Raw genomic sequence first — 11,406 nt, 5'->3', positions numbered from 1 at the left:
TACTCTTTGAGTTTTAGAATAATCGTATTAAGAATAATCGTTTTAGCAGGGTTCTAATGTATTCAAAAGTTATAAAATAACGATAAAAAAATAATTTCGATTAAAAACCTTTTTTTGAGTTTTTTTTTTTTTGCTAAATGAGTATGTATTTGTGAAGTTCTATATTCTCATTGTTCTATTTGTTAATTTTTTTCTAATCTAAATTTTACTCATCGAATTTCAGAAAAATCGTCTTGACAGGGTTCTAATGTATTTCATAGGTGAAAAAAGTTAAAAAAACGAAAAAAGTTAATTTTAAAAAGACAATTTTTGTTCTGAGTGAAACTTACTAATAACTGATCATGTTTTAGCCGAAGTTTATGTTCTCATTGTTGCATTTTTCAACTTTTCTTCATTCAAATATAAATTTACTATTCGAATTTCAGATTAATCGTATCAAGGTATAATCGTCTTAACCAGGTTATACTAAATTTTGTTCGTGAAAAAATAATAAAAAGATTTTCTTTTAAAAAACTATTTTCTTCTGAGTGGACGTTTTATCAAAATGAGGAAGTTTTTGTCATGTTTTATTTCTTAATTTTTTCTGTATTAGGCATTACCGTCTTAATAGAGTTTAACTATATTTAATAAAATTGAAATAAAATAATCTAAAAGAATGTTTTAAAACTAGAAATTAGTGTGAAATCAACCCTAAAAAATGAGCCATAATTTTGTTTGTTGTTATAATTCATAATTTGAATAAGCAATTTTTTTCATGAACTTTCTATCGAAACGGAAATTTTTCAATAATATTTTTACTGTTATTTACACTTTATAGATTATTTACTACGGTTCACACTTTCGAATGTATTTCTTTACCATTGTAATTATTTGTATATATAGAAGATTAAAAATGTTAAAAGATTGAAAAAATAAGCAAACTGTTTTCTCCTTAAAGCTAACATAATATTCGAGAATTGAAAAATATTTCTCATACCTGTATTTTGAGCTTTCTGAGGCTTCTGTGCTTCTAAGTTCTGATACCCCCTTAGATCAACTTGATACCAAGCAGTAGTGATATCAGTTTTCACTTGAAATTGTATTTCTTAAACATGATCACAAGTGCAACCTTTCAGGACATTTCTGCAAAATATCACATCACTATTAGGAAAAAATCTAATAATAATTTCAATAGAAAAATAATGATCAACCATTAGGTTGCTTTCTAATAATCCTAGGCTAGGGCAAACATGATAATAGTTCAGATAGCTGCTAAAATATAAAACATATCTATAAATTTCAACTTTTCAAAAAAGACGTTTTGAATTGTCTATGATCTGAATAGTTTTTCAGAATATTTGGTTTATTAAACATTTAGATTAGAGTATTTGAAAATAGAAACGTGATATGCATCTATACAATACATATGTTAACATAACAAACACATCAGCTCTTCTACAAACATTGGGTTAGTAGTAAGTCATACAAATTCTCGAAAAAGTTAACTAGGTTACCTTAGCAAACATCAAGAAGTTATTTGTTTGTAATGATAAAACGTTGCTGTATTATTTACTATGCATTATGTAAATAATAAGATCGTGAATTGCGTTAAGTCGGTCAATTATATTTTTTTAAATATTAAAGTAATTGTTTACTAAGTTCTTAATCGGATAAGGCAAATGCAACAGCTTTTCCAATTCTACCAGTAAGGGTATATTAACTAAATAGGTAAAATCTTACCACACTAATTCATATAAATCTAATATCATATCACACGTATCGATATAATATCATCTACCCCCTATGAGTATATCGGAAAAATATTTAAATAATGTCATGAAGTTTCTAATCGAAATATCATCCCAGCTTGCATATTTTAGTGTCGTTTTAAATTATTTCCACTAGTGATGCTACAACATGCAGTCACTATTGAAAATTTTCCTCCCAAGATTTCCATTATAGTTAGATAGAGTCAAAAATCGAGGTCGCGGTAATTTCAGATGTGATTAATTTTAAATTTTGCAACAATGTCTTTTACGGAATTCTAATGATGAATCCGTCCTTGTGGAAAGTAGCAATTTCGCACGATTCTATCAAATGACATAAAAAAACAATAAAAACACTAAAGCACATGTTATTGATGTCATTGTCGTTGATACCGCTAGATTTGTCAAAGTGATTTCAACTTAAATCGCGTGCTTGTAATTTGCATAGATTTAATAAAAATTTGTCTTTTATAAATGGCAATCAGTCTTCTCTAACTCATTATAGAAACAGAGTTTTTAATAAATACATGCATATGCATGCTTATAAATATTTTATTGTTATCAAATATATTTTCCAAGAACACACATGTCGTTGTCAGACAGCTTGACCCAATATTAGTTTAATAAATATAAAATTTGTAACAAAACCATTAAGAAAATAATTATTTCATTTTTAAAAAAATGATAAACTTTACTCGAGCAAAATTTGATAAGATGGGGGAAGTGATTGTAGCGCTATGATTAAATTCTGCTCTTCTAAATATTGTTCAAACACTGTGACTCTATTAATATTAAAATTTATGTTTAAAAGAGGTAGCCACTAACTAAGCTTACTTAGTGTTAATTTAAAATCAATAACATAAATTCAAATTTGAATATGAGTTTGATGTTATGTTATATAATCAACCGTCTTCTTGTTCTAATTTGAACTCATAAAAAAATATATTCAGCATAACCACACATGATAAAAATATGAATTTTGGCAACTGTATGAAACAACATTTCATAAATTATCCACAATTTTTAACTACCCAATAGTGTTTTTTTTCAAAAACTTAAAAAAATTTAAGTTGAGATAGTTCTCGAAACGAGGGTACAAATAATATTGAAGCTGTTTGACTATTATCTTCCAATATTTGGTAAATTTCAGAATTCACTATCATTCAAACATACAAAAATTAATTCTTATGAAGAAATATTATATATCTAACTAACAATAAGTGACCTAATATTCAGTGTTCTTGTTGAAGTTTTTTAGTTTATTTTTTTCATTGAACTATATCAAGCTTGAAAACTAATAAGTTAAACAGAAATTCCAAACATCATTTTTACGACTAATACTGATAAAAAAAATCAGTCAGATCGAAACTAATTTGGAAATATCATTTTGCAACTACATGGGTATTTTATATTTATCAATTTCACCGTAGAAACATTTATCGATTTTTAATTTTCCGTAAAATAAATCGACAAATTATAGAAATGGTTTACTTTTGAATGAATCAACTTTAAAAACAACCGAATAGTTAGTATGAGATTTTAATTAGTAGTTCCAGGTTCTATACTGGGCAGAGCAACCTGATGTCGAGCAGTAGTGACATAGGTTTTTACTTGGAAATATAGATAGCAATATGTTGTCAAGTAAAAATAACCCTTTGTCGGCTGCACCAATAAAAAATTCATCACTATTACAGAAATTTAGTTTGTATTGTTCAAATAATAATAAACAAAAACTACCAAATTAGAAGTGTTTGAAGATAAATATTTGTTTGCAAGTCAGGCACTAAAATAAACAACTCCTACATGTCATAATTCTGAAAGTTGTTATTCACAACTCATATAAATTTATTGTTTTAAGCAAGAGCATCATTCTGAAAATATTGTCCTCAATAATTTATATAAATGCCTGGATTATCGTTGTTCCCAACAACAAATACATGTGCCAATATTTCAGCATTGTTATAGCAGAACTATTACTATTTTATAAATTAGATCCAGAGAGAATTCGCTCGTTATTTTCCAGAAGCCTGACTTTAATGACCCGTTTGCGTTGTTATAGGCGAGGCAATCGACTGGATATATATTCCAATAGTTTGATTTCGGATTAATACACACCACGCTTGGTCAATGAGGAAATAATGATCGATATCAAATCATTTTAATCATCCAATATTGTTATTAAATCATATGTATGCTTCTGAAGTTGAATTTGCTCCAGGAAATTATAATTAGTTGCTATGTGTAGAGGGAAGTCCCCGAGTGGCGGACACGTAAGGTTATTTATAAATAAATCAAAAAATGTTTTACGAAATGTTAATTAAATTATGACTAATGTTAGATAACAAAGGTAGAAATCAAACCAAATTAACAAAAACGTAACTTTTGCTGAAAAATAATTAATACTATCAATCAAACTTTGGTAACAAAAAATATGATTTTAAAAAGTGGCACCTAGTACCGGACAATTCAAATTAACCCGCATTGAACACATATGTAGCCATCTCCACACTCTGGCATGTCTGCACATGTGTGTTTGACGAATATTCTTAGATATTTCAAAAAAAATCACTATTCATCCACCATTGTGGCTGGGCCGCACCGATGCTCTCAGCTAAAGCATTCATCATAAGCGTTTCATTCTTTGACTAGAAAAAACGAAAAATGGGGTTATGTAGTGACCGTTAGCACTCATACGGAACAAAATTAAATAATTAGAATAAATTACGTCAATTCTCACAAGAAATATCAATGTTTACTGTTTGAAATAAGAAGATTTATACTCACTTAAATAATACGTGTTAAATAGAGTGTCCGGCGCTAGGTGCCGTCCGCCGTTACGGGACTTACCCTTATGTGGAGGCTTGGCTTTATGGAAGGTTGTATGAAGTTACCTATATCGAGTTAGGCAATAACAAGAAGTTTTAAAAAAGTGTTACAAAAATTTCTTTTTATTGTTAACTGCGAAAAAATGGCATGATTGGATTTAATAAAATGTAATCAACGCAATGCCGAATTGGTGCTTTTCAAACAAACCTTGAATTTATTCAATATTCGATCAAGATTTTCTAAAAGACGCGGTATTTAATTAGAAAGCGTATTCTTTCTAAATATTTTATTAATATTAATAATTAATAATGATGAAACCAATAAAACTAATTTAAAAATTATTAATTTCAGGTAAATGTGGACGTGTACTACGAGTCTTTGTGCCCTGACAGCAAAAAATTCATCAACACCCAACTTTATCCATCTCTTCAGAACTCACTCAAGAACAGCGTACGCTTGAACTTAATTCCTTATGGAAAATCTACGGTAAGCTCCAATTAATATACGAATAATAAATTTTTAAATAAACTATTTATATCCTTGTAATGCCAATGGTATTTTAAGACATAGCAAAATTTATTTACTATCATGAATAAAAATATATTATGATGTTTCCAGCACCAGACGCGCGGATCAGACGTAGAATTCGAATGTCATCATGGTCCAAATGAATGCTACGGTAACAAAGTACATGCCTGTGCTCTAAACCACATCCAGGTGGATTCTTTCCAACAAAGACACACAAGAGAATCTTTGATCCTCACCTATATCAACTGTCTGATGGAGAATTCTAATCTCAACCCCAGCAACCTCTTCCCAACTCAAATGGTAAGATTGCATTTGAAATTGTAAAATTTATAATTATAAGTTACAAGATCGAACGCAATTGATAACACAGAATTAGAAGGTCGTGGATGTCTTCGTAATCTTTTTATAAATCCATACACGCTATTAAAACACGATCAAAAATAAATTAAATCTATTGGATTTTATACAAAGAGCATAATCGTGAGCAACATAATAAATACAACAAATATTCAAGAAAGAATGAAAATATACAAGAATGCAGATGTACGTAATCCTGCAAATAACAAAATATTGATTTTTCATTTTAATGAGGTGATCGGAGATTTGATGGCAACATTTCTAATGAGCATCAATCCAATAAATAAAGCAAGAATTTATTTATAAAAACATGAAATTTAGCTGCAGCATCATATTGCTACGCTATTGCTACGCGATAGTATTTTTAATGTGAAAGGATTAAAAAAGTTGAAAAGTAAAAAGCATTCCGTTAAATGAAACTCTGAAGTAATAAACGGCGAACCCGAAAAGCTTCTTTTTTATTAGGCTGTAGAATTTTTTTAGTAACATTATTGATTCTCTAAATCTAATTTATAATAAGTAAACTCCGGGTAACCCAATATAGTATAAAAGAGCATTAAATTAACTAATTTTTTTCTAACTGAGATAAAGAAAAACAACATTTCATTTTAAATAAATGAAATGCTAAAACTTCTGTTTAAAATTTTTGTAATCTTTCTATAAATGCGTACTCAGTCTCAAAACACGTTCAAAAATAAATTGCATTTTTTGGATCAATTTTATAAAAAGAGCATAATCGTGAGCAACATAATAAATACAAAAAATATTCAAGAAAAAAATTATAATATGATCGGAGATGTATGTATACTATTTTTTTTTACAAAATTAGTAATCCTTAAATTCTAACGAGTTCATCGGAGATTCGATGGCAGCATCTCTAATAAGCATCAATCCAATAAATAGAGTAAAAACTGATTTATAAAAACATAAAATTTAGCTGCGACATTATATTGCTACGCGATAGTATACAAATTTTTAATAAAAAAGGAAAATGTATTATTAAAAAGTTAAGAGAAGTAAAAAGCATTCCATAAAATAAAACTCCGAAGAAATCAACGGCAAACACAGATAGCTTCTTTTTTATTATGTTGTTAATTTTTTTTAGTAAAATTATTGATTCTCTAAATATAATTTACAATAAGTAACTCCGGGTAACAATATAGTATAAAAGAGCTAATTAATTTTCCCACAAAAAATTCAATGACATCGTGCATTAAATTAACTATTATTTTTCAAACTGTTATCAAGAAAAACAACTTTTCATTTTATATTTAAAATGTAGATTATTGTTATTCGGATAGTAAATATGTAAAATTTCTGTTCAAAAATTTCAATATAAATTTGGAATATATAAATATTTTAAAAAGAACTCATCAACTGGACAAGTAAATTTATAACAAATTAGCAAAAAATGTTAGATCGTTTACCGAGTATGTAGTTATTAATTAACGTATTCTAATGTATGAAACTATTGATATCGAAAATAGTACTATTATAAAGTGGACTTTGCTCTTGGCACAATTGGCATAAGGACTACCAGATACAATTTCGTAATAGTGAAGACCACCAGTTTCAAGACGTTTGGATATAATATATTCCGAACACATGGCATAAAATTTCGATATATCTCCATCGTATTTGAAACTGAATTTTACAATATAGCAAGGCACGTCGTCCACTTGACGTAATCGAGCCAGGTCTGTTTTTTCAAAGTTGCTAAATGTATTAGTTATGCGATCATGTCGGTAAACGGATGTCTCGTACGAATGAAGAGAACCACACGACGTCCTCGATATACCGCGAGGCCGGATTATCGCGGGATACATAATTAAATGAAATAAATATTAATATATACATACATATGTTGCATACCTTTTATAAAATGCATTTAACGTATTAGGAATTCAAGTTAAAATCGACAAACAATGAGTGATGCAGAATGCTTGGCTAATGCAAAACAACCGAACTACTATGCACAGTTTAAATTCGTAGAGCATAATTTGATAGAAGAAATAACACTGCGTGACAAAAATACCACTTTTTTTTCCTCCACTTAGAATTATACGCTGATTTCAAATATACCTTCTGTTTTTCCACAACAGCTCCTGTTTTTGAGTTTTGGGGAACTACCCGCGTTAGTCATTTTGGCTGTCACAGTTTAACGAATAACCAAGTGTTCTATCTGCTGTTTTAGTATGGCTCTGACTCTAAGATGTGTACATAATCCAGATAGTTTTTGATCTGTGGTAAATATGATTTTGACAAATACCGAAATCCTATGCCAAAGTGCATAAAAACAGCGTATTTCAAACACTTCCGTGATTGCTTTAATTCCGCAATCTATGATAAAACATGGCTTCTTCATACAACGTGCCAAAATTGCGTAGTGTGTTTACTTTATTATCCGAAAGTAATAAAGAAATGCTATAATTTTAATACCGTCGTAATTTACAAAAAAACTCAATCACCACGACAACTGTTTCTTCTGTGTGGTAAATATCGATAGAATAAATTCAGGCAAAACATCAGGACTTTAGAGAAGCGATATTAAGGGAGGTGGGACGTCCACATGATTGCTGATAAATGTTGGAGCTTACGAAATCAGACAGGCCTTGTGCATGCTCAAAAATTATATAAAAAGACTTTTGAGCATAAAATAAAATTTGTTATTTTTCATTGTAATTTGACATTAAACTAGCCCATTAGTATATCTCGAAAACTGGAGCTGTTAGCAAACTTCTGTTACTTTTTTCGGAATCAGCGTTGAATTACTTACAAACCATCATAACATTCCAAAAAAAATTACTCTCACGCAGTTCAATTAATAATAAATTATTATTGTTATTAATTTGTGATTAATAAATAGCCAAAGCCAATAATATAGATAAAATAGAAATATAAACATTGGCTTCCATATAAATTTCGGCTCCCCCGTAGATGGTTAGAACTGTAAGATTTCAACCCCAAGTTTGAGACCCGCTTCGAGCAATCTGATATCAAGCAGTAGTGGCATCTTTTTTCGCTAGGAAATATAGATAGCAATAGGTTTTTAAGTAAAAATAGCCCTTGCCCGGCATTGCTGTATTAAGAAAAAAATCATCACTATTACAGAAATTGTAAAAAAGGTCTAAATTTGAATACAGATTACAGCAAATCTCTAAGTTAATCATGTTATCCACCAATTTCAGTGAAAAGATTTATCGTTTTTTTTTGAAAATTGTTTGAAAATATTCTAATATAATGCATACGTAACGAATGTTGTATGCAAAATACGAATATAATAAAAGTATAGTAAATTAATTACACGGTTCAATCGCTAAATTTAATATTGGTGTATGACGTTACTAATTAAAACCATCCACCACCAGTAATTATTGGAAGATTTTTAGCAGAATTATAATTTAGATTAACGAATGTTCACTTGAAATTTTTCAGCAACAAAGAAACGCATCACCCTTGTATTTTATCAGCAAAAAATCAACTGCATTAAATATACTTTAAACAAAAATTCGTAGTGCAATAACATTGATACATAATTGGTTAAATAAAAAAACATGATCACAGATATTATGATAAAGGTGGCAAAGTAATATTAAATTAGAACCAATAAATTTATTTTTTGCATTATTCCTGAATATATTATAAAAATTTCAACGTGATGACTGTCATATTTCATATACCGGCAATATCCTATAAGACTTTGCATTTTAACTATTAATATATAATCATTTATTTAATACACGAACGCATATTATCGATAATAATGAAACCAATACTTATTAGTAATACTTGACTGCCCATTGTACGATAACATTTAATGTATTACGGATGTATTTCTACCACTATAATAACTACTGAATGGTTTCAATTATTTTTTTTATAATTAATGTTCAATCAATGCCGGAAGCTCATTACTCAATTACTTCTAGCGTAGTGCAAAATATATTATGATCTTATCGCATTCGGAAAAAGTATAAGGATAGCTTAATCTAAAATTAAGAAATATATTTCATTATTATGTTTCATTTCAACAGTGTGCCCAGAAACATCAAGTCCAACAATACGAAGCAATTGTAAACTGCGCCAATGGAACAGAAGGAAGTTCTCTACTTGCCTCCTTTGGTGAAAAAACACACAAACTGAGCCCACCATTGACTTCAGTGCCAACTATTGTTTTCAATTCGGTAAGAAAATAGACAATATTAATATAATTGTAGAATAGAAGAAAAGATATTTCGTTAACATCAGCTTTGCAAACGATATTTGGTATATATAAATGCGTATATTTTCAATTTTAGAAATCAAGTAGAAATCGGGTACGGTTGCGAATGTAAACAAAATTGAAATGAAATACCCCGTCAAAATTCTTATTTTTACACCATTTTTTTTATCAAGAAGCCGTTTTTAGCTCCGAATTAGCAACCACTGGTTACTCTTCGAGCAACTTGATATCAAGCAGTTATGATATCAGATTTTTAATTGAAATTATAGATCTAAAACATGGATTCACAATGAAAAAAGCCAAACAAATACTAATCGAGTATGTTAAAATTATGTCACAACTAGATAAGACAACTATATAACAAAACAATTGTTTGCCCCGTATCTTCGGAACGGCTAACCCTGCCTTCGCCAAAAACAAATCAGTCGTCTCCTTATCAATACGAATCAAATGTTTTTTGAACTATTCAAATCGGTTGATCGGTGTTCCCGAAATCGTCGACAAAAATTTGTATCCGCACCCACACACATCCATTTTTTCTAAAGTATGCCAAAATATTCAGAAACCTTTGAAACGTAAAGATATATAAAATTTCATTTGCGATTACTAAAACTTACTCTACGGGCAGTTGAAAATGTTAACTACAACATCGCATACCATATATTTTTTGTTATTACACAGGTCTACAAAATAAAAAAAACAGTTTTTTTCCGATGTATTCTTTACCACTGAACACGAAGTAAAAATAAAAATTATAAAATATCAGGTCTAGAAATTTTCTACATGACAATTAAAATCTCATAATTTCTGTCGGTTGCAATTTCCTTCGGTACAAATGACATACAAATCGCCTAAAATTGATAAAACACATTTCTCTACGAATGGCGTCCAAGAATTTTTAAATAACATGTCAAGATTTTTTAAAATCATTATTAATAAAACTATGTGTTCAAAAATTAACTAATCACACTTCTAACAACCGAAAAATAACAATAATACATTAGAATTCTCAATAACTTAACGCAAAGTGATAAATATTGACACACTGGATGTCGACTATAGGCGATACTCGCACACACTGGTTGTCATGCGGATGTCTGCTATAGGCGACGCTCATTGTGAAAGGGTTGATCAACTAATATTATGAAAAAATATTTAATTTCTTAATGCTATATTTCTAATTTTACAGCAATACGATCGCAACTTACAATCCTTGGCAGAGTCTAACTTCGTTATGGCCGTTTGCAAGAATTTGGAATGCCACGTCCACAAGAATGCCCTCAAATCAACTCGGCTCCCATCAACACGGTAGCTACTCTCACCGCCGTTTTGATCTCCGTGGCCGCGGTGGTTATGCTCTAAGCAAATAACACTACAATTTAAATAGTTTCAACCATCGTAATTAGTTCTGTTTTAATAAATGAATGTTTGGTCATTTTTTTGAAGTCCTAGATCATAATTTAAAAATTAACATGAAAATTTCAAGATTTTAGATGTTTATAAATTATATATGTATACATTTAATTTTAGCAGATTACTGTTATTTAAGTAAAATTAGCAAAAGTATTATTACTTATTATTGTGTTATTGCGAAACGTAGCCATGTATATTTTTTACTTTTTATAGTCCGTAAGATACCAGAAACATATGTACTTTAAGTTTACTTACATTTAAAATAAAATATGTGTAAACATTTCATCTGCATTTCACTTATGACCTTAATTGTAA

At 29.2% G+C, this 11,406-nt stretch overlaps 1 protein-coding gene across 1 annotated transcript; it reads left to right on the top strand.

Annotated features, from left to right (window-relative positions):
• Window positions 1-4,922: 4,922 nt before the first annotated feature.
• On the top strand, window positions 4,923-10,990 carry LOC113380244 (GILT-like protein 1; the record flags this gene model as incomplete). The annotated part of the gene is made up of 4 exons (XM_026619605.1): window positions 4,923-5,057; window positions 5,190-5,399; window positions 9,491-9,640; window positions 10,868-10,990. Coding segments are annotated over 4 exons (618 nt in total), but the record flags the coding sequence as incomplete, so codon positions are not given.
• Between the last annotated feature and the right edge of the window lie 416 nt (window positions 10,991-11,406).

This window comes from Ctenocephalides felis, unplaced genomic scaffold (assembly GCF_003426905.1).
Source record: "Ctenocephalides felis isolate EL2017-DRISC unplaced genomic scaffold, ASM342690v1 CF-g0.4_SCAFFOLD_01962, whole genome shotgun sequence".
Lineage (NCBI taxonomy): Eukaryota > Metazoa > Arthropoda > Insecta > Siphonaptera > Pulicidae > Ctenocephalides > Ctenocephalides felis.
This window is presented reverse-complemented; position numbering and strand designations above follow the sequence as displayed.